General features: G+C 36.5%; 1 protein-coding gene and 1 pseudogene across 2 annotated transcripts; one reads left to right on the top strand and one right to left on the bottom strand.

Annotated features, from left to right (window-relative positions):
• Positions 1 to 6,544: 6,544 nt before the first annotated feature.
• Positions 6,545 to 9,269, bottom strand: LOC311627590 (interferon-inducible double-stranded RNA-dependent protein kinase activator A-like; annotated as a pseudogene). The gene is made up of 4 exons: positions 9,264 to 9,269; positions 7,389 to 7,753; positions 7,051 to 7,248; positions 6,545 to 6,682 (listed from the first exon to the last, which is right to left on the bottom strand). The product of its transcript is annotated as an interferon-inducible double-stranded RNA-dependent protein kinase activator A-like (transcript).
• A 776-nt stretch (positions 9,270 to 10,045) lies between these two features.
• LOC311627589 (olfactory receptor 4P4-like) lies at positions 10,046 to 10,984 on the top strand (the record flags this gene model as incomplete). Its single annotated transcript, XM_084894094.1, has 1 exon — positions 10,046 to 10,984. The coding sequence occupies one exon, from the start codon at positions 10,046 to 10,048 to the stop codon at positions 10,982 to 10,984; it is 939 nt and encodes a 312-aa protein (XP_084750220.1).
• Positions 10,985 to 23,568: the final 12,584 nt, after the last annotated feature.

Genomic DNA, 23,568 nt, shown 5'->3' with positions numbered 1-23,568 from the left:
ATTATATTACAGGTTTTCAAAATATAGCAATTTGATTGAATTCCCCCTTTCCACAAACTTTTTAGATTAGTTTTAGAAGAAAGAATATCTTACCAGTATTATCCAGAGATTGAGTCTTGCTTTATTTTCCTATGTCTTCTGAGATAATTTTGGTGTAGCTGTCCAAAATAATGCAAGAATGAAGCCTTAGGAATTGCTTTGTGAATAATTACTACCAGAGAATTCCTGACCCCTGAAAACCAAAGGCTGACAGAAGTCAAGTCTTTGTTACTCAGGTTTTGTCTCTCACCTACTGAAATCTGCCATTTCACAGTATCTTCGGCAACAAACAGTCTTTTCTCTGCTTTTATAAAGTCTATATAAAGTGAAGCAAAATGCTAATGACCTTGGGGAACCCCTTTCCCCTCATCTCCCTCAGAAGCAGTACCACACCAGAGAACTACCAATGAGCTTTGATTTCCAGACTCATTTTTGATTTGTTGAAAAATATTTAAATATATAGTTTATTGATTTTTTTACAGAGAGGAAGGGAGAGGGATAGAGAGTTAGAAACATTGATGAGAGAGAAACATTGATCAGCTGCTTCCGGCATATCCTCTACTGGGAATGTGCCTGCAACCATGGTACATGCTCTTGACTAGAATTGAACCTGGGACCCTTGAGTCCGCAGGCCAACCAGTTAGGGCTGATTTGTTGAAAAATATTTAAAGCTACTTTTATTTATTAATTTAAAAACCCAATCAACTCTTGCATTTAGGCCTATAACTCTAATTGAAAGCATATTAAAAGAAACAACCAATAAAATGAAAAGTCAAACTATCAAATGGAGAAGATATTTGAAAACCATCTATCTGATAAGGGGTTTTATCCAAAATGTAACCAAAAAACAGATAACATTTTCCCAAAGACATTCAAATGGCCAACAGGTACATGAAAAGGTGCTCAAAATAATCATTAGGGAAATGCAAATCAAAACTGTAATGAGATGGCATCTCACACCTGTTAAATGACTATCATCAAAAAGAGAAGAGATAAGTGTTGGTGAAGCTGTGGAGAAATGAGAACCCCCATGCATTGTTGATGAGGGTGTAAATTAGTGCATCCACTCTGGAAAACAGTGTGGAGGTCCCTAAAAATTTTTAAAATAAAACTACCATATGATTCAGCAATTCCATTTCTCAGTATTTATCCAATGGAACTACAAACAAGATCTTAAAGAGAGTTTTACAGTTCCATGTTCATTGCAACATTACTCAAAATAGTTAAGATATGGCAACAACCTAAGTCTCTGTCAAAAAATAAAGAAAAAGTATATATAAAATGGAATGCTATTCAGCCATGAAAAAGAAGGAAATCCTGCCACTTGTAATATCATGAATAGACTTTGAAGGGGTTATGATAAGTGAAATAAGTCAGAGAAAAATAACCACTGAATAATATCACTTATATGTGAAAAATAAAATAGCCAAACTTCATAACAACAAAGAAGAATGGTAGTTACCATTGGGACTGGGGAAATAGGGAGATTATATTTAAAGGGTACAAACTTCCAGTTATAAGACAAATAAGCTCTGGAGATCTAATATACAGCATGATAACTATAGTGTATTAATATATTTGAAATATCATTAATACTACTGTTATATATTGTACTTGAAAACTGCTAAGAGTGTAGATCTCAAATGTTGCACCACAAGAAGAAAATGGCCATTATGTGATGTGATAAAGGTGGTAGCTAATGTTATGGTGGCAATCATTTTGCAATATATAAATGTATCAAATAAGCAGGTTGTACATCTTCAATTTATATATTAGTTATATCTCAATAAAGCTAGACGAAAAATAACACCTCACACCTATCAGAGTACTGGTTCCTATTATTGAAAAGATTCAAGATAGACCGTCAAACTTCAGAGGGAAGGCAGGAGAGGGTGGGGTGGAGGAAAGAGATAAACTGAAGGATTTGTATGCATGCATATAAGCATAACCAATGGACACAGACACTAGAGGGATGAGGGCATGTGCTGGGGGGTGGGGAGAGGTCAATGGGAAGAAAAGGAGACATATGTAATACTATATACAATACTTTAAACAATAAAGAATTAAAAAAAAAGATAAGTGTTAGTGAGGATGTGGAGTGAAGGGAACCCTTGTACACTTCTGAAAGAAATGTAAATTAATAAATCATTATGGAAAAAGAGTATGGTGTTTCCTCAAAAACTAAAAAATGGAACTACTATATGATTCATTAGTCCTACTGTTGGGTATATATCCCAAGGATATGAAATTATGATCTTGAAGGATACCTGCACTCCTAAGTTTATTGCAGTATTATTCATAATAGACAAGGTATGCAATCCCATTGTTCTTGACTAATGAATGGACATAGAAAATGTGATACATACACAGACTCAAAAAAGAGGAAAATTCTGCTATTTACAACATCATGTTGGAGCTTGGGGCCATTAGGTTAAGTGAAATAAGCAAGACACAGAATGGGAAATGCAGAATGACCTCACTTATATGTGGAAATGATATAGAAGCAGAGAGTTGAATGGTGGTTACCAGGGCCAAGGGTTGTGGGAAATGGCAAGATGTTAAAAGGGTACAGGCTTTCAGTTATGTGGAATGAATAAGTTACAGAGATCTAATATATAGCAAGGTGACTATAGTTAGCAATACCATATTGTATATCTGAAACTGCAAAGATAGAACTTAAATCTTTTCAACACACTCACAACTATGTAGAGACAATGGATATTTTAAATAGTTTAATTGTGATTATTTCACATTATACTTATGTCAAAACATTGCACTGTACACATTAAGTATATGCAATTAAAAATTAAATTTATTGCATCGATATTGATTAATAAAATTATGTAAGTTTTAAGTACAATTCTATGATACATCTGTATGTGTGCCCACCACCCAAAGTCAAATCTTCTTCTGTCATCATAAATATATGAAAATATATTTTAAAAAATATATTTTATTGATTTTTTACAGAGAGGAAGAGAGAGGGATAGAGAGTTAGAAACATCCATGAGAGAGAATCATTGATCAGTTGCCTCTTGCACACCCCCTACTGGGGATGTGCCTGCAACCAAGGTACATGCCCTTGACTGGAATCGAACCCGGAACCCTTGAGTCCGCAGGCTGATGCTCTTTCCACTGAGCCAAACCGGTTCCGGCCTAAATTTTTTTTTTTTTTTTTTTGTCAAAAATATCTCATTAAAGCTGTTAAAAAAAGTGGCAGAGCTATCATTTGGCTTCAGGCAGTCCACCTCCAGGTGTCATACTCTTAACGGTCATATTATATATAACCTACCTTGAAGCTAAAATAAGTGCAGTTTATGATCACTGCATCAACTTCTTACTGCTTCCTATTTTAGGCCATTTACAAATATGTTTAAAATAAGACGTTTGGGAGACACATAGAACTGGTTTAAAATCTTCCCTCTGGTACTTCTACGCTGAACAACCTCAAGACATTTGTTTATTTCTCTGATCTCAGATTTTTCTTCCCCATATTTCCAATAGGAATACATAACTTCATACTATTTTGTGAGACACAATATGATAACAACAAAAAAGCCTTGGACACATACCAGAAGCTATCCCAGAATTTTTAAAACTTTTCTTCATTTCACAGTTTTAATTAGACTAGAACTACTTTTAAATCATATTAACCCTTCTGATTTTATTTTCCTTGTAGCTTCTTCTAATCCTGTTTCCCAACCTTGATTATTCTTTCATTTCCATGTTAGCCTACTTCTTTTTTTCCTATAACTCTTATCTTCAATTATTCATCTGAAATGCAAATTACTGTGTGTGTATTCTTGTGTTAGAAGTAGACTAGATAAACTTATGATGGATCATATGGATCATGACATTCCCATTCTGTGTTCATTATATGACCCTCCTCATATACCATTTACTTTAATGTGCTTCACATTCCTTGAACCCGGTAGTTCAGTTATAAAATATCTTCTAGTAAATATTTTGAGCATTCAAGAAATGATATAGAAACATTTAATAGTGTTTTCCTTAGTAAAACCTAGACACACACATACACACACACACACACACACACACACACACACGTTTAGATATAAGGAGAAAGAAAGGGAGTGGGGGAGGGAGAAGGAGAGGAAGAGAGATAATGTAATTCTACAGAGAAAATTGCACTTGCATACTATATAAACCAGATTCTTTTCTAGCATCAGGTCTGATAACTTGGACCTAAAGGAAATCCACCTGGTGAGCTTAGGTAAGTAAAAAACAACTTGCGAGGAATAGTCAATGCTCAAAGAAATTCAGTTTTAGAATGTATTTTCTATTAAGTATTTAATCATGTGAACCTGGATATCTCTAAGAATAATATAGTGCTAGAAATATAGATTGTGATTTGACTTGTTTGGATATTAAAAGTATTCCTTGCCTTCAAACTGTTTCTCTGAATATCTGACTTCTCACTGTTCATGTGAATATCGGTTGGTTAACAGGTGTCAATTATCTTTGAAATAATATAGTTTTTTTCTCTCTCTATGAATGGCTAATTCACTATGCTGAGCGAAATGCGAATTCAAGAAGCTGACATGATAGATTCTGAGCAGCGGTTGAATGACCAGAATTTTAAAGAGGAAAGAGAGATAGCACTGAGAGGAAGAAATAGAGATAAAATGACAGCTGAAACAGAAGAGCACTGGTGGTGAATTTTTCTCCTTCCTTTCCATGATCCTGCCTGAATGTGTGATGCCAGTGGAATATATTTTGTCTTTATTGTGTAGATAGGAGATTGGGTGCAGTTAAAGGTAAATACAGAGATCTTTTCTGAATTTCATAGACTAATATGTTTTGAGATATGAAAGCAATAAATTCAAGAAGTTCCCTATTGAGGATGTGTCAAGATGTTGTAAAGGGACAGGAAGACACTGACAGTTAATTGATGCTTAGCTGGGTAACCAATTTCAAATAAGAAGAAATCATTATCAAAACTTTTGGTAAACAATGACAAAGTATTGATTAAGAATAAAAGTGGTTTACAGGTTACCAAGAAAATGAGGTAAAGAACAAAGGTAAAATAATTGAAATGTTTATTGAGCTTCTCCCATGAAGTGGGTGACATACACTTTATCTAGTTAATTCTCACAACGGTGTTGGGAGATCGATGTCCTCATCAGCGATATGATGATCTGAGGAAAAATAGTACTTGCCAAAAATCATACATATAAGGGAAAGGTGGCTAAAATTCAAAATTAAATTTGTGAAAGTACTTCTTAATATTTCAAAGCAGAATGTAAGATAGTCTCTGTATTTCAGGAATTTAGGATCCTGCAAATTAAGGATGTATATAGTTCACTTTAGCATAGATTAAAAATTGACATATTGGGGTCAGAGACCCTCTGTTTTAAATACCAATAGTATCACCTATTCATTCAGTAAGGGCTATGCACCAGGAACTGTTCAAAGTACATAACATTTTGCTAAGTGTATTGCTAAGTGAGATTTATGTGGTTTTAGATCTTGATACTATTATGTCTTATGTCAATGGTCTTGGCCTAATTAACATCTCTATAATTCACTTTCCTCTTCTGTGAAATAGGTTTACAATTAATACTTATTTCTTAGTGTTATTATGAGGATTAAAACGTTTATGCCTATAACATGTTCAGGAGAGTGTTAGGCACACAGGAATGCTCAAATTGTAAACTAATATAAGAATTATTAGACCTACGGTTAGTGTAGTTAAAAAAAATGTACTAAGGCCATATGATTATTCATAACAAAGCTAGAATACAAACCCAAGCACTTTCATTTCATTTCCTCATTCTCAAGGTTTTCAAACCCTTACTTTTAACAATTTTGGAGTCCAAGGGTTATGTGAAATCTTAACTGAAACATATCATATAAATCATCAAGACTAGCTTGCTCATTTTTTTTCAAGTCAATAACTTTAATGAGTAGAACGCATTATAACAGCATCTTTTTATTACATGGATTCAAATACTAGTACACAGCAGACCAATCATGTTCCCTGATATTTAACAATCACATTTAGTCAAAGCCTGTTAGTGCATCCTCAACACTGTAATTCCAAGGGGCTTCCTTCGAGTTCCTGTTGCAAAGTCTTGCACAAAGGAGAGGCTAAGCACCAGGAAGAAAGACTCCTGTTAGCAGTGTTATTTCATCATCTTCCTCATCATCAATAAGCATGCAGTTTCTTCCTTCTATGTACATGGCATTGTCCAATGGGTGCTACACTCTGCCTATGGTACAAAATTTATAAATACAACACACCAATACAAAGTTGAAGCCATTAAAAAGAGTTTAATAACAACTAGGCAATAATTGACTCTAGCTTGCTGATGGAATCTATGAGATTCAGAAATGACACACAAACTCAAACATTACCGTCAATGCTTTGCTTGAGAAGGGGTTGACAGAGGAACTTTTTATGTGCTGCTGAAGGGTTTTCTAAGTTGCTCCAAGTTTACTTTCTGCTATTATCTTTAAATATTGTAAAGCATTGTGGGTGGCATCACTGTGCATAGCCACAGGACATCCCAGAGCCATGGCAGACTATGCTGGGACCGGGCGAGAGTTCAGTGAGACATTGATACTGTCCATTGGCACTCAGTTCGTCTATATCCAAATATGTTATATCGAAACCTTGTTCCTTGGTGATTTTAATAAGCAGTTAGTTGTAATCTATATTTGGACTATTGAGGAGGCTTCTTTTTAGTAGATTGTTCTTTTCACCTAGAGAATTCTTAAGAATGCCAAGTACATCCTAAAGAATATCCTGCTTGCCGGGACCGGTTTGGCTCAGTGGATAGAGCGTTGGCTTGGGGACTAAAGGGTCCCGGGTTCGATTCCGGTCGAGGGCATGTACCTTGGTTGCGGGCATATCCCCGGTAGGGGGTGTGCAGGAGGCAGCTGATCGATGACTCTCTCTCATCGATGTTTCTAACTCTGTCTCTCTCCATTCCTCTCTGTACAAAATCAGTAAAATATATTAAAAAAAAAAAAAGAATATCCTGCTACATTTGCTAAAAAAAATGTAATTCTCTGGATAAATATTATATTACAGAATTTGTTAAGAAAAAATTCAGCAGCATTTTTCTTGGCTTGTTTTTTTAATGTCCCTTCCTAGTTCCCATAAATGACTCTAGCCTGCAAATTGTTGTATATTCTTTCTTATGAGCAGGTCCTTCTTCCTGGGGAAGGGTATATTTATTTATTTATTTATTTATTTATTTATTTATTATATTTTTTATTAATTATGGTCTCACATAATTGTCCTTATTCCCCCATTCCCATCCCAAACCCCTCCCTAGGTATGCCCCCCCGCCCCCCCCCCCCGTTGTATATTTAGTAATGATGAATAGCCATGATGAATAGCCAATTCCTGTAATTGACCAATAGGATTAAGCTGATTCATTGATTGCTTGGAAGAGTCAGTCATTATGGGGTCAGACACTGCAAAGGGAATACTTACTTTGGCTTTCACAATGTTTATGGCAGCCCCTGAAGCCTATGTTTTGCCAGCTTCTTACTTGTACCAGGTTATGTCACCAGTGGTTACTCTGAAGGTGAAACTGGGCTCGTGGATTTGCGTATCGGATCTTTCACATTCATGCACCAGGAAGTTCTTGGTCTTTATGCCATATTCATGTAATACCTGAATCGGTGTTTTATCTGGTTTAGCTGTAATCATCTTCCTCAAACAAAAGGTTCCAAGGTCCTCCTGAATTAATTTATTATCTTATTTTGTCATCTGCATATCAAAATTAGAATGCCTGAAATGGTTCAAGGACAATAACTTTAGACATTATCTGGTTTTACATAAAATAATTAGAAAAAAGGAAATAATTAGGTGAAAAAGTGGTATTGTTAACATAAATTTACTCTATTGCTTTTTCTACATTTTTATGTAAAAAGCTCATAGCTCTCTGGTTTATTTAGGGGGAAAAAGTATTTTTCTCCATTTTAGATAACAAAAAGTGTTGAAGGATATAAAGATAGGAGCTCCCACTTAAAATGGATGACTGCCTCAAGAATAGAAACTAGAGATCTCATACTCAATAGTTGAGAACTCAGAAATACAGGCGGTAGTTTCTGGGGGAATCAGAGGGGAGAATAATTTAGGTTATTTCTATGCACATGATTTAAATTATGGTTTTATTTATGTCCATTCATATGAACAAGCAATTGCTTTAAGAGTTAAAATTAGACCAGCTTTTAAAACATTATTTTAAAGTAGTATTTGTTTGTAAGTAAGGAAGTATTTATATACTATAATTGGAGGCATGAACCGCTATTTTTCAATGGCATCTCTATAAGCTAATTCTAAATCTTAAAATTGAACCATAGAAATAAATTCATTTTAAAGACCCATTACAAAGGTATTTTTAATTGAAAGGTGACAAAATAACTTAAATCTATAAAATAGTAAGGAGGAGAGAACTTGAAACTTAATTGATAAGATTAGGGCAGAAAGTATAGCAAACATTTTAAGAAAAGGTAGTGAGTATTAATAATACAATTTTGGGTCAAAATTTATAGTAAAGAGAATTGGACCATGTGGTCACCAGATTGCTGACTTAGTAACACAAACATTGAGATAAAATCAGCAATGAATACTGCTATGGTTACTAAATCAATGGTCATTTATTGATTTGTTTGAGTTTCATTTTTGTGGCAAAATTCAAGCATGTGTCCTCATTTCACAAATGAGCTAACTTAAATTCAAAGAAATAAAGTGAGTGGTACCCAAATTAACAATGCTATAATTAGTAATAGACCCTAGGTCCCATCTGTTTGTCTTCATATAAAACTTTCCCACAAACTTTTTTAAAATGAATTATGCAGTGTCAAGATTCTTTATGGGTTTTGGCAAAAGGCATTGATTGGACAAATATAGAACAAATTCACACTTTGATTCTAACCACTGAGAAGAAATTGACTTGCTAAATTTGATACACCAAGTCAAGAGCAAAATCATGAAGAGATGACTGCTGTCTGCTTCTCTCTCTCTCTCTTCCTCTCTCTAACACATTGTATGCATTTCTTTTTTAATTTTGATTTCTTTATTGATTAAGGTATTACCAACAGGGGGATGAGAGCATGTCTGCTTCTCTTTTAAAATTTTAGCTATTGCCTATATGTTTTATTTTGTGGTTCTTTTAAATATATGGTTATTATTGATATCCCTATAGAAAAAGCTACATTTCTATTATACAATATCAGCATTTTACCTTCATGAGTCAGTAAGATAAAAGTAAACAAGCAATCAAAAAGTTATTCAAACCAATTGCATGGGCCCCTTATAGAGTTTTTGGCTTCCACTATGTAAATGTAGACATGTCACTATGTGAATCTTTGCTTCTGTACCATTAAACAAAAACTTTGTGTGACTAATACTTGCCTCTTAAACAAATATGAATTTGAAAAGATCCAGAGTAATGTCTTTCCAAGGGCTTAGAAATATATTACTTTAGAATTGGAAAATATTTGGCAACCCCTAATTACTAATAATTGTAAAACATTTTAAATTGATTGAATGCATTCTTATTTTTAAAAAATATTTTAATTGATTTTTAGAGATAGAGAAAGGTAGAGAAATATCGATGTAAGAATGAGACATCTATCAGCTGCCTCCTGTATGCCCCCTACTGGAGATCAAGCCTGCAACCTGGGCATTTGCCTGGACAGAGAATCAAAGCAGTACACAGATGATGCCCAAACAACTGATCTACACTGGCCAGGACTGAATGCATTCATTTTTATTAATATCAACATTGAACATAATGTCCTAAATGACTGACTTAAGGATATCATCATGAGACTAATATAAAAAATATTAAATATCAGATATTTATTTTCTGAAACACTGGGAGAATTTCCTTTCCTTAAACATACTAGTAGTTTCATGATATTAGTATTATCATCAGTCTTATCCATGAACATTTCCAACGTTGACTTATGACTTATGCATTCTTTGCAGGGAACTATTAATACATTTTATCTGCACTGGGCCATGGACAATAGAAATAATGTAACTGTGTTTATTCTCCTGGGACTATCTCAAAACAAGAACATTGAAATCCTTTATTTTGTATTGTTTTTACTTTGTTATATTGTTATTTGGGTGGGAAATTTGCTCATCATGATTTCTATCACATGCAGCCCACTGGTTGACCAACCCATGTATTTCTTCCTTAATTGCCTCTCTCTCTCTGACCTTTGCTATACATCAACAGTGGTGCCTAAGCTGATGACTGATTTACTGGCAGAAAGGAAGACCATTTCCTATAATAACTGCATGACACAGCTTTTTGTCCTTCACTTCCTTGGAGGCATTGAGATCTTTATCCTCACAGGGATGGCCTATGACCGCTATGTGGCCATCTGCAAGCCCCTGCACTACATCATCATCATGAGCAGGCAAAAGTGTTACAGGATCATCATGGCTTGTTGCACTGGGGCATTTGTCCACTCTGCCAGTCAGTTTCTTCTCATCATCTTTTTACCATTCTGTGGCCCCAATGAGATAGATCACTATTTCTGTGATGCGTATCCTTTGCTGGAATTGGCTTGCACCGACACCTATGGAATTGGTCTCCTGGTAGTTGTTAATTCAGGTCTGATCGCTTTGGTGACTTTCGTGATTTTGATGGCATCTTACTTTATGATATTGTACACCATCAGGACTTCCCCTGCAGAGGGGCGTGCCAAAGCTCTTTCCACTTGCAGTTCTCACATCACAGTGGTGGTCCTGTTCTTTGTGCCTGCTCTCTTCATTTACATTAGACCAGCCACAACTTTTCCAGAAGATAAAGTGCTTGCTCTTTTCTACACCATCATTGCTCCCATGTTCAACCCTCTAATCTACACACTCAGAAACATGGAGATGAAGAATGCTTTGAGGAAAGTGTGGTGCCAGAAACCATGTTTGATTGGAAGGCAGGTCATCTGAAAGGCACTTTCCCTCCTCATTACATACCAGGTTCCAGTGAGACTTGTTTCACTTAAATTTATTAAACCAGGAACTATGCTGTAAGAAAATGACACTGCTGTCATTTTATTAACATTGTAATTTACTATAACATATTTTCTTCTTTATTTATTGATTTGTATTTCTTATTTACATCTTCAAATAATTTGAGTCATCATTTCCTTATTTAAGTTATGGTATGCTTTTTCTTTTATATTTTTTTCCTTTAATTTGCTAACTGGTGAATAAACTTTTGAATCTCCCTGTACTCTGGTTCATGAATAAGTCTCCAGATAAACACAAGCAACACTCATATTGATCATCCTAGATCCAGAGGGTCTATATGACTTTGTTACCCTCCCTGCATTCTCATCAAAAAGAAGCATCAGAAATTTAGAATCATTTTTTCCACTTAGCTTATGATTTCCACATTCATTGTAACAATTTAAAAGTAAAAAATTAGTCATGCGGGCACTAAATAATAAAAATGTTATTTATGTAAAAATGGTGGTTATATGAAAATTGGAAGTTTTTCTAAAGTGATTTTAATAAAATCATTTTAAAAACCACAAAAAATTTGCTATAAAACTCTTCTTTATGTGGTAATGAAATGGTGGCATTGGTTATAAATAAAGTAGCCATATAATTTATTGTCCAAACTAAGCCACTTTTGAGTGTATAACAGGGGTCTAGTTATTATTAGATACAAATGGGATTGTGCCAGGAGAGTAGGATGTCTGGCTACTTTTAAATATCTGAGAAGAATGGATATCCTAGTGAAAACATATTTTGAGCCAGTGGATCGTAAAATCAAATGTAAATGCTGGTATTGAAATTACCTGATATAGAGTATGCTTAAATTTTTTTCTATTACCATCAAAATGAGAATGAAAAACTTTCAGTTTCTAGGGGACTTCTATGCATTCAGATAGCTATACAGTTCTATATATTTGAAAGTTTCAAATAATTGATTAAATAACAATTTTGTTAACTATTTAATAAAAGAGGACTCATTAAACATCATTAAAATTACATGGTGGAGTGGAGTAAGACATTATATTGCACAAGTGAGGGAGAAAAAAAATGGATATAGAATAAATATATAAATTAACCCCATATAATAAAAGGGTAATATGCAAATAGATCAAACAGCAGAACAACTAAACAACCAACCAAAGTGTAATATGCTAATGATATGCTAAAGCTGCTCAACTACTCACTGAGCATCAGTGGGTAGATAGTCAACTGGTTGACCAGTTGATATGATGTTCACTGACCACCAGGGGGCAGATACTTCAACCGGTAGGTTAGCTTGCTGCTGAGGTTCGGCCAACTGGGACTGAGTAAGATGGGACAGACATACTCTGTAGCCCTCCTGTGGTCCCTCTCAGGGACCTGATCGTGCACCAGTAGGGTCCCTCAGCCTGGACTGCACCCTCTCAAGATCCAGGACTCCTCTGGGGATGTTGGAGAGCTGATTTCAACCCGATCCCACAGGCCATTTCCCTTGGGAGGGCACCAAACACAGGGCTCATGACTAGTGAGTGCTGCTGCAGCAGCAGCATGAGCCTCTCCTGATCAGAACTTGATCGGGCACAAGCCTGTGGCAGGCACAGTGGGGCTGGGGTGAGCAGGAATGGCAGGTAGGAGCTGCAGGCAGCTTTGGACTGTGGGTTTCAGCCTGATCCTTGCAGGCCACTTAGAGGAACCCCAACTGTGCATGAATTTGTGCACTGGGCCTCTAGTATATAAATAAAATGATAAAATAATGTCATGTGTATAATGAAAAATTGTAGAGAAGTTCAAATAGAGAAATATTATTGGAGACTTGTCCTTAAAAGTAACATGTTTGTAGATGTATTAAAAAGTCAAGAAAAAGAGCATTAATAACTGAATTTAGAGTGAAATTATTATGCAGTCTACACCATGATACATGTCAATTTGCATTAGTTTATTGAAAGATACTTTGAAGCAATGAAAAATTAATGAGTTTTATTTTTAATACGTTATTTTGATTAAACCTTTAAATCTATCATTCAGTAAAATACATTTTATTATTAGTTATTGAGTAATTATAAAGTTAAACTAATAACTGAGATGACAATTATAGGCAAATGCTCTCTCATCATGCTCAAAATAAAAAAATATAAAGTTGGTACAACTGAACACTAAAATGTAGATGAATAATATCATCCTAGTTGAGGGGCCCTAGTAAGGCAATTTTTCTTTCTTCTTCTATAAAAAATAATAGTAATTACCTCATAAGGTAATTGTGAGGATAAATGAAAAAGAGTATTGCTCTTCAAATAAAATCTGCTGAAAATACTTTTATTATTGTTGCTTTATTTTAATTTGTATAAATTAAATATGTGAAACATTTGAACTGAGAATTTTAACATAATATTTTATATTATATTTCAAATATTTTAATCATATTAGAAATTTAAGTATAAGGTTTTTCTGACTTATATCCATGCATGTTTAAGTAACATTGTAATAAAATATGATTTCAATCAACATTTGATATTTGTGAAATTTTTTTTCCTTAAAAAGCTTAAGAACTGTAGTTTTGAAGTAATGATTTAACTATCTGCTTTATTTACCAACCGAGTAAGCTGAAACTATGAGAATTAAAATTTATCTATTCATCAAACAACCTATAGAGTAAATTAGTCAGGGAAAAAACCCACAAAAAAATCTCAAATAAATTGATGAAACTATCAACGTTTTATTTCAAGCTTGCTACCAAGGAGAAAGTCCTCATAAAAACTAGATCCCAGATATTATTCTTTATAGTAACAGATATAGAAGAAAAGGTAGAAAGTAGAGTTGGATGAGATTTTTCGATTAGATACAAGAAAGAATGGTTAAAAATTTAAATAAGGGGGGCAGGTCAATGGGGAAAAGGGGGACATAGGTAATATTTTCAATAATAAAAAATTTAGAAATAAAACATTAATAAAGGAAAACATTTTTAAAAAAATATATTTTATTGATTTTACACAGAGAGGAATTGAGAGGGACAGAGAGTTAGAAATGTCGATAAGAGAGAAACATCGACCAGCCGCCTCTTGCACACCCCGCACAGGGGATGTGCCCGCAACCAAGGTACATGCCTTTGACCGGAATCGAACCCGGGACCTTTCAGTCCGCAGGCCGACACTCTATCCACTGAGCCAAACCGGTCCCGGCATAAAGGAAAACATTTTTAAGCAAAACATATGTTTGGGTGAGTGAATTGAATTCCCCAAAGATTCTCTTAATGGCATTAAATTCCTTCAAAGGATTGCACAAATGATTTTCTTCCCAGAAGAGTCTCTAAGGATTGTCAAATGTCTTTCCTCATATATGAGGAATTTTTCTTCTTAGGAAACTTCTTTGACTGATGAAATCCTTGAAGATACTTCACTAAGAAATTTTTTTCTTATATTTCTTATTTTAATTTATATGATGAATTATTAATGTTCAAAAATGCTACTTACATTTTCATCATTTTGCTGACATTATTATGCTTTACTCATCGGTTAAAATATAGTCAATTTTTATAACTGCTCATATAAAATTGAAAAAAAATGGTATTCCTTATTATTGGTGTTCTTTGAGATATATGTGGTTATATTGCTTGGGATTGTATCTCTAGTTACTAAGTATTTGTTATTTTTTTCTTTTACCTTGATCAAAAATCTTTGTGTATGTCTCTTCTCATCTCCTATAGTTTCTGCTTAGTGGCTAATTCTTACTTTGTCATTGGATATATACATATTAATAACTGCTATAACTTCATTATGGATTCTAGCTTATTGTAATATAGTGTTTGTTTGTTTCTTTAAAAAAAATAATTTATTGATTTTCCACAGAGAGGAAGGGAGAGGAATCTCTTTGTTTCCTACTTTCTCAAATATATATAGGACAGTTTGGATTTAACTTTGTCATTAAATCTAGTAATTAAATGTTCTGTTTCAAATCTGCAATATTTAATGTTGTATACATGACACCTTACATCTTATAAATGCATGCATATATATGACACATGTGTATGTCGTATAAATAGGTAAATGAATTTTCAATGTTAGTTTGCTCTTTGCTTTTAGAAAGGCTTGTATCTTTGAAGAGATTTTTATTTTTATACTAATATCTGTATATATTTTGAATCCACTTTTTATTTGTGCATTTATTTATTATAAGTGAATTTAAGTCAGCTGTTAATATCTTTATTCCCTGAACTATGTGGCTGTGTAAGTGACCAAGAGCTAACACTGCTACACATTATTTGTAGTTCAAAATTAATAAATGGAAAAATAAAGATAAACATTAAAGGTATCTACGCTTGAATGTAATTCACTATCTTTGAACATTTGTCCCCTTATCCTTGAAAGAAAGGAGTGTGGAATAAATATATTCAAACTATGAACATTTTGCTTTCCATTGGTCTCTCTGTGACTCTCTTTAAAGCAATCCATAGGCTGAGTTGTGTCTTGATTTAAATTATGGTGTCACCCTGCCATCTAGTGGATATGTTATTTGTATGGTTTGCAAAGGAAAGACAAATTCAGACTTTCTGCTACTATTTTTGCAGAGGGATTTTGTAGTGGAGTATTTGAAGAACAATCTAATTATTATGTAATTCTGTTGAGAATAATACCACAAATAGATGAGAGCTTAAGCTGCAGTACTGGGGGAAATTAATACCAACATTTTTTCTGACTATGTCAAACTAAAATAAATGAAAACAAACAAAAAGTTGTTTCTTGCTTGAAATAATATTAAAATGGAAATTAAGAAATCCATATAAAGTTTATCTTTACTATTTAATCCATACAAAAGACCCACTTAAATCATGGAAAGATAAAGGAAATTGTCTAATCTCTTTAACTTAGAGTTATTCTAGATATAGAACACTAGTCATGGGTATACACTTTATACTTTCCATTCTTAAAGATATTGCTAACTTTATTTCTGTATCTATCTCTTTTCTGACACTATCTATCTATCTATCTATCTATCATCTATCATCTGTCACCTATTATCATCTGGATTTGAAAGGCTATTTCGAATTGCATTTCTTATTTTTCATAGTATGCTATATTTTTATACTTCTATATGTTTGCAAGAATGGTCTCCTCATTTATACACAAGAATTAATAAAGCTTGAATTAAACCAAATCCTTATTGGTTAACAAGGATAGAGTATGCCTATTTAATCCTATATAATAAAGAGCTAATATGCAAATGGTCCTCACTCCATAAGGCTCAGTCACTCAACACTGGGAGAGAGAAATGAGGACCAGCCAGGCTGCAGCTGGAGAGAGGAATAAGCTGCCCGCCCCATGGTCGCGGGGGTGAGGGTGGGGGTGGGGGGGCAGCGGCTGTGCCTGCACTTGTGGCTTGGGAGAGGGACAAGCTGCGTGCCCCTAGTCTTGGGTACCAGCAGCTGTGCCTGAGGACCAGAGAGGGACAAGCTGCCCACCCCGAGGTCCCGCGTGCCAGTGCCTGGGGCTGTGGCCTGGGCAAAGCTGCCTGCTCATAGTTCCCTGCAGCTGTAGCCAGCCAGCCCAGGCGAGGCCAGCCCGGGTTCTCCTTGGTGCCTGAGGCCAGCCAGAGGGAGGAAAGCCTGGGTCCAGGGTGCCTGTGACTGGCTGCCAGAGGGAATCCTGGGTCCTTGGTGCGGACTGAGACAGAGGTGGTTAGGGGCAATCAGGCCAGCAGGGGAGCAGTTAGGGACAATCAGGCAGGCAGGCAGAAGGGTTAGGGATGATCAGGCAGGCAGGCAGGTGAATGGTTAGGAGCCAGCAGTCCCAGATTGAGAGAGGCAGTTGGATATCCCCTGAGGGGTCCTGGATTGCAGAGGGTGCAGTCTGGGTTGATGGACTTCTTTCTCTCCCCCCCCTCCCCCCCCCCCCCCCCCCCGTAAGAATTTTGTGCACCGGCCTCTAGTTAACATAATAATTCTATAATAATTACTTTTATAGGATGGGCAGTTCAACCAACCTGTCAGATGTGAGTACATTCTGTGCTGTTTTTTTTTTTTTTTTAATCTTGGAAATTTTTATTTCCCAGCATTTTATTAACTAATGATGTGGTCATCTGAAATTATTTGGCTGTATATTGCTTTCAAAAGGCAGTAAGAAAGTAGCTATTTAGAAAAAGGGGGTACATTGGGTTAGCAACATTATGCAAAATGAGAATCCCATCACCTGGAAATACGTGGCCAAAGGTTAGACTAACAAACATCAAACTGGCTCTGTTCCAATGAGAACTCCCCATTCCTTTGAGAAGAATATTCTCTCTCAGACTCTTCTACATACACTTCATAATGAACAAAGAGCTTATTTCTTTGTAAGTTGAGGTATGACAAATTGCTGTGTAATGGCGAGAAGCTGGGATAGGGTTGACCTCTGAGACCAATTGTCTTTGAGGCAGTGGTTCCAGCCAGGATAGAGGAAGCGTGTGGAGGGCAAGGCAAATGGTGAAGGGAAGGGAATGCATGGAGCCTGCTACCCACTTTACCAAATGGAGCTCCAAAGGGAACTCCCTGCTCCACCCCCATCTCACACACTTGAGAAGTTTAATGAGGAAGGAGCCTGCATTGTTCACAAAATAATACTGTCCTTACACTTCGTTTTATTTTTTAAAGTACAGCTCTTCAGTAATTTCATTTTTAAAAAAACACCTTTCATAGCAGGTGAGTTCACTCTTCTGCTTCCTTCCTTTTAACCAGGTTTCCGATCCTCGTCATGCACTTGTCTGGGTGGTCAGCACTCAATCGGAAACACTGGAAAAACCTGGGAGAGGTTTGCCTGGCCTGTGGGAGGAAGGGTTTGAGCGCAGGTGTTCTTCATCATCCTTCTCAGGTGTTGGCTTCCAGGGATCATGATTTGTCTCAGCTCAGAACCACGTTCCATTGAAAGGATCTAGAGGCCAAATGCCCGCCAGCCACTTCTGTTCCCTGTGATGACAGCTCCTGATCTTGGGAACAGACCACCAACAATGTAATACACATCGGCAAAAAGCAGAGTATTGGCCAGTTTGTCTACAGCTGCTTCAGAGTTTTCTGATTCACCCAGGGTCTGCCCATTTTTTAAGAATTGCACATCCATGGTCATCTGATGTAAGAAATCCTTAAAGGGATAACCCAGATTCTGGCCATGGTAAAGGTGGCCTCGGGAGCCACAATACTGGTGCAAGTGCGGTGGGTTGTAGGTCACGCTGAGGTTCAGCAAGGCACAGGTGCCTCGGATCTCATGGGTGTAGGGCTGGGGCAGGGGACCCTCCCGCTCCCCCACCTTCTTTCATGTCACTGCGTGGACCCACTTGGGGACCTTACCCATGGGCCAGGCGAGTGTAAACTGCGGCCTCCAGAGGGTTAATATGATTTTCGGTAGCCACGTTCTGGGTTTTGAGAAGCATGAAGATAATTTAAAAACAATAGGATGTTTTGAGAAGACCAAAAACAAAGTGCTCTTATTGAGAGCATGATATAATACAAACATGGGGATTACTAGTAGTTACAGGAGATGGGAAATGCAGTTCTATTGTTTCTGTTTTCTTTCTCAAGAGCCACCCCCTTCCTTTTACCTACATTGACGTTTCTATCCGAATAGCCCTTTCTTATGTCCCATTAGTGCAACTGAGCAATCCAGGGGCTATAGGAGTTTTTGGATACTGTAGAAAGTTACATTTTGTTGTTGTTTTGAAATTGGCTTTTCTGTGGTTTTTAAAGTAAGGGAATTAATTTTTTCTCTTGAAGACACAAAAAAAACAAGGCCAGCCTTTCACATTTTAGCCTTGAAATATTTGGACATTACTGAGAGTTCCCTTCTGTTTTTCTTCTGTATTAGAGACATCTTCAGGCCCTTGATTAGGTTATGAGATGCTAGATGCTGTAGTTCTCATATGTAAAACCACTGTTGATTACTTGACATTGCAAGGCACTTGTATAATTATCACTAGTTATTGGAACCACTGGCTTACCTGCGATGAAAGGCTATCAAGAATAAAATGCTCCCTTCTGAACTAAAATGAGAATGGGAGTTACCTCCTTCTGTCTGCATAAACAATTTATGCAGAAAAATTAAATCCTGTGATTATAATATTAGAACCAAATTTCATTCCCAATACCTACACCTTTTACAACCACAACCTCTTCATTATTCCGTACTTGTCCTTTTGGCACGAAACCATATTATAGGGTTCAACAACCAACACAAATCCCAACTGCATTCCTTAAAAATTTTGGCTCCTCTGATCCTCCAACCTTATCTTGTACTGCTACCTGCTTAAAACCTACTTCTAATTGATAGAAATATGAACATCCAAATTCCCACTTTGGTCCATACTATCTTCTCTGTTTAAAAAGTCTTTTCCTAGAAGTGGGATCATTGGGTCAAATGGCAGTTCCATTTTTAATTGTGAAGAAATTCCACATTGTTTTCCATAGTGGCTGTACAGGTCTGTATTCTAACCAGCAGTATAATAGAAAGACTGATATCACATAATCTAACTTATATGTGGAATCTAATGAACACAATAAACTGATTAATAAAATAGAACTAGAGGCATGGAAACATGGAACAGACTGATGAATCTCAGAGGGAAGTGGGGGAAGAAGAGTTTCATAAAATAATTTATATGTATTGATATATATGCATTGACCATTAACATAGACAATAGGGTGATGGAGGCCTGGGGCAGGGAGGGAATCAAATGGTGAGAGCTAAGGGGGAGAAAAATAGGGGTGCATCTGTTATACTCTCAAGAATAAAAAAAAAAAAGTCTTTTGTTTTTCTTCCTTGTTCCTGCCAGGGGTCTTCAAACTACGGCCCGCAGAGGAGTCTGATCCGGCCCGCCAGGTTTTTTGGGCAGTGAGCGCAGCCAAGGTGTTATAGTAGGAATTAGTAGTTCATATAGTCCGGCCCTCCAGCTCTCTGAGGGACCGTGATCTGGCCCCCACTTTAAAAAGTTTGAGGACCCCTGCTAATCTATCTTAGTATAGTCTGGCCTCAAATTCAGTCATATTATGATTTTGCCAAACAGGAAAAATCTTTGACATTATTCAATGATCTAAAAAAAGAACTACTCTTAATATGCTTGATAATAGTTTAAGTAAAAAATTAAAACAAGTAAAAACAATTTATGCATAGTGACAATGCAGAAAAGTGAAATATATTTAAAGCAAATTATTGTTTGTCCCACTATATTATAATTACGTTATAATGATCACATTATAAGCCATGGTTCTGTATTACTACTCAAAGGACATCTGCCTACTGAACTGCAAATAATTTTGGACCTTGCACAATCAAGTAATCAATTTGCTTTGCATGGGTTGACACACTATTAGTTACAAATCAAATCTTGTCTACTGTCTTTTTATAAATAAAATATTATTGGAACAGAGCCATGCCTATTGATGTATTGCCTAGGGCTGCAGGCATGCTAAGACATATAGAATTAAAGAGTTAAGATAGAGACTGTATGGCCTGCAAAGCCTAAAATATTTACTAGATGAATCTTCACAGTAAGTTTGCTGACACCTTTCTATTAAATCAAGTAAGGAGATTGAGATATTTATATGTTAAGATATGACAGATTCTTAAACAATATATAGGTTCCTTTTCTTTTTTTAATATTAATTTTTTATTTCTTCAACCACTTACATTTTTATTGCTTTTAAAATTTCAAATGGATTGAATGATTAAAAAAAGACTTTTGATACAATTAGACATTTCTGAAATGAAATACACTCGGTTCATATTTCCATATTTTTATAATAGCAAAATTTAAAGAATAATAAATGAAGGCACCAAATATGAGTTTTATCCATACCAGAAAGGAGGTGGCCAAAGCTCACCCTGGGCAGATGCTAATAATGCCTTTCTTATCCCCTCCCCTCCCCTCCCCTCCCCTCCCCTCCCCTCCCCTCCCTTCCCCTCCCCTCCCCTCCCCTCCCTTCCCTTTCTTTTTCATTTTTGCTGCAAAAACCTTTATTGTTTCATTTGGTTCAATGTATGGAAGTGGAGTCCAGGGTGGTTAAAAGAAAGGCTAGTAGTTTCGGGAAGAGGCTCAGGTAAAAGCCAGACACCAGGGGAGGCAGAGGGGCCCCGCAAAGGCCTCTGGGCTCCAAAGGCTCCTAGTCCTGTTGAGGGTGAGCCTTTCCAAGAGTTACTCGCCCAGCCCAGCCCAGCCTAGCCTGAGGGCTGCCAGCCTGCAGAGGTGTCAGGTGTCGCCCATCTTCTTGATGAGTTTCACCTCCTCACCCAGGAAGTGGTTCTCCCGGAAGTCACAGAGCTGAGTGTCTGAGCGGGTAGAGCCCAGGCGGCTCACAGTTCCAGTAGGGCCTGGTTCAGGCTCCTCGCCAAGGCCAGAGTGGCTTCCCTGGTGTCCTGAGTTTTGCCCACTCATCCTGGGAGGCCTCAGCACGTCCTGGAAGAGAATGCGACCATGGCGCTGGATTTGCAGCTTTAAGAGATGCTCAGCGCCCTCTCGCTTCTTCTCCGCCAACTCCCAGAGGAAGTGGCCCACACCCTCCAGAGCCACATCATCCATAGAAGCCCCGAGAGAGGTAGGTGTGGGGCCCGCAGATGCAGGTTGGCCAGGCGGTTGACTACAGCCTCCATCTCAGTAGAATAATCCTGACAAATTTGGGAGCTCATGGTTGTTCGGCAATAAGGAGTTAAGGTAGGAAAAATTGTTTGTTGGCTGGTTTCAGAAGGTGGTGACTGGATGAGACACTGGAGAGTGGCTGGAGGCTGGAAGAAGGGGAGGAAGCCCCTAGGTCTGTTCCTTCTAAACACTGCTGAAGTGAGAGACAGATCCATGACCACCGAGGGCACTCCAATGCCTTTACTTTATTTATTTATTTATTTATTTATTTATTTATTTATTTATTTATTTACTTTTTATTTTTATTTTTTTACATTTTTATTTTTTTATTTTTTTATTTTTTTTAATTTTTTACATATTTTATTGATTTTTTTCTTTTTGCCCCCCTCCCTCCCTCCCACACATCCCCTCCCTTCCCAGAGTTTTATGCCCATTGGTTGTACTTATATGCATGTATACAAGTCCTTCAGTTGATGTATTATCTCCCCCAGATCCTCCTCCCCTCCCCGCTGAAATTTGACAATCTTCTTGTTGCTTTACTGTCTCTATATCTATCTTTTGGTTCATCAGTTTATAATGATCTTTATTATCCACAAATGAATGAGGTCATGTGCTGTTTCTCTTTCATTGATTGGCTTATTTCACTCAGCATGATGTTCTCCAATTCCATCCAGGTTGCTGCAAATGATGAGAATTCCTTCTTTTTTATGGCAGCATAGTATTCCATTGTGTAGATGTACCATAGTTTTTTGATCCAATCATCTGCTGACGGGCACCTAGGCTGTTTCCAAATTCTGGCTATTGTAGATTGTGCTGCTATGAACATAGGGGTGCATATACAATGCCTTTACTTTAGGGCCCCGTGGTTAGTATCATCCAGAGTGATGACTGCTTCTTGTTTTTGCATATGGCTGTCAGCTACCATGGGACAGTGACAATTAGAAGCAGCAGGACCTCCAGGTGTTTCTCTATAATTATCCAATTGTGGAGTGTTTACATGTCATTTGTTGATTTGTTGATGACAACCATTCTGACAGGTGTGAGATGGTACCTCATGGTTGTTTTGATTTGCATTCTCAGATGGTTAGTGACTTTGAGCATGTTTTCATGTCTCTTGGCAGAGGTCTTCTGTATGTCTGCTTTGAGAAAGTGTCTATTTAGGTCCTTTGCCCATGTTTTGATTGGGTTGTTTATCTTTCTTTTGTTCCTATAAATTTTGGAGATTAAACCCTTATCGGGGATAACTTCGGCAAATATGTTCTCCTGTGCAATGGGCTTTCTTGTTGTTTTGTTGATGGTTTCTTTTGCTGTGCAAAAGCCTTTTAATTTGATGTAGTCCCATTTGGTTATTTAGTCCTTAGTTTCCATTGCCCTAGGGGCTGTATCGCTAAAGATATTGCTACAACAAATGTCTGCTATTTTGCTGCCTATGGCTTCTCCTAAGATTTTTATGGTTTCCTGTCTGACGTTTAAGGTTTAAGTCCTTTATTCAATAAATGTTATTTTTCAACGTCAATAATAAATATAAGCAGTGAGTATCTTTGTGCTCATATTTAGAAGAGTAATGCAAACTGTACTATTTTAAGAAAATTGTTTTTATGGAAAATGAAGCTCACAGTATAATGTTAAGGAAAGGATAGTAGGCAGTATAACAATAATATGATACTTATTGTGTAAGTTTTATATCAAGGTACACAGTAATAAATATGTATTTATGTAGAGAGGTAAAACCAGAAATAGAAGCAGGGTTAACAATAGTTCTTTCTAAATTTTGGGCCAGTAGTTGAGTTTTCTATTGTACGTTTCTGTATTTTATAGTTTTTAAAGACAAAACGTTTTAATTCTGGTTTAACATTTTTAAAAGATTAATAGGTTAAAGTTGATGATGAAATTGTTCCCCAATCTTTAGAATAAATTATATGCAACCAAAATATCACATGAGACATTACTTCATCTAACTGCTC

The sequence above is a fragment of the Pipistrellus hanaki genome (assembly GCF_964339955.1).
Source record: "Pipistrellus hanaki genome assembly, chromosome: 9".
In the NCBI taxonomy this organism is placed as follows: Eukaryota; Metazoa; Chordata; class Mammalia; order Chiroptera; family Vespertilionidae; genus Pipistrellus; species Pipistrellus hanaki.
Note: the sequence above shows the minus strand (reverse complement) of the source record. Positions and strands in the feature narration are given on the sequence as shown.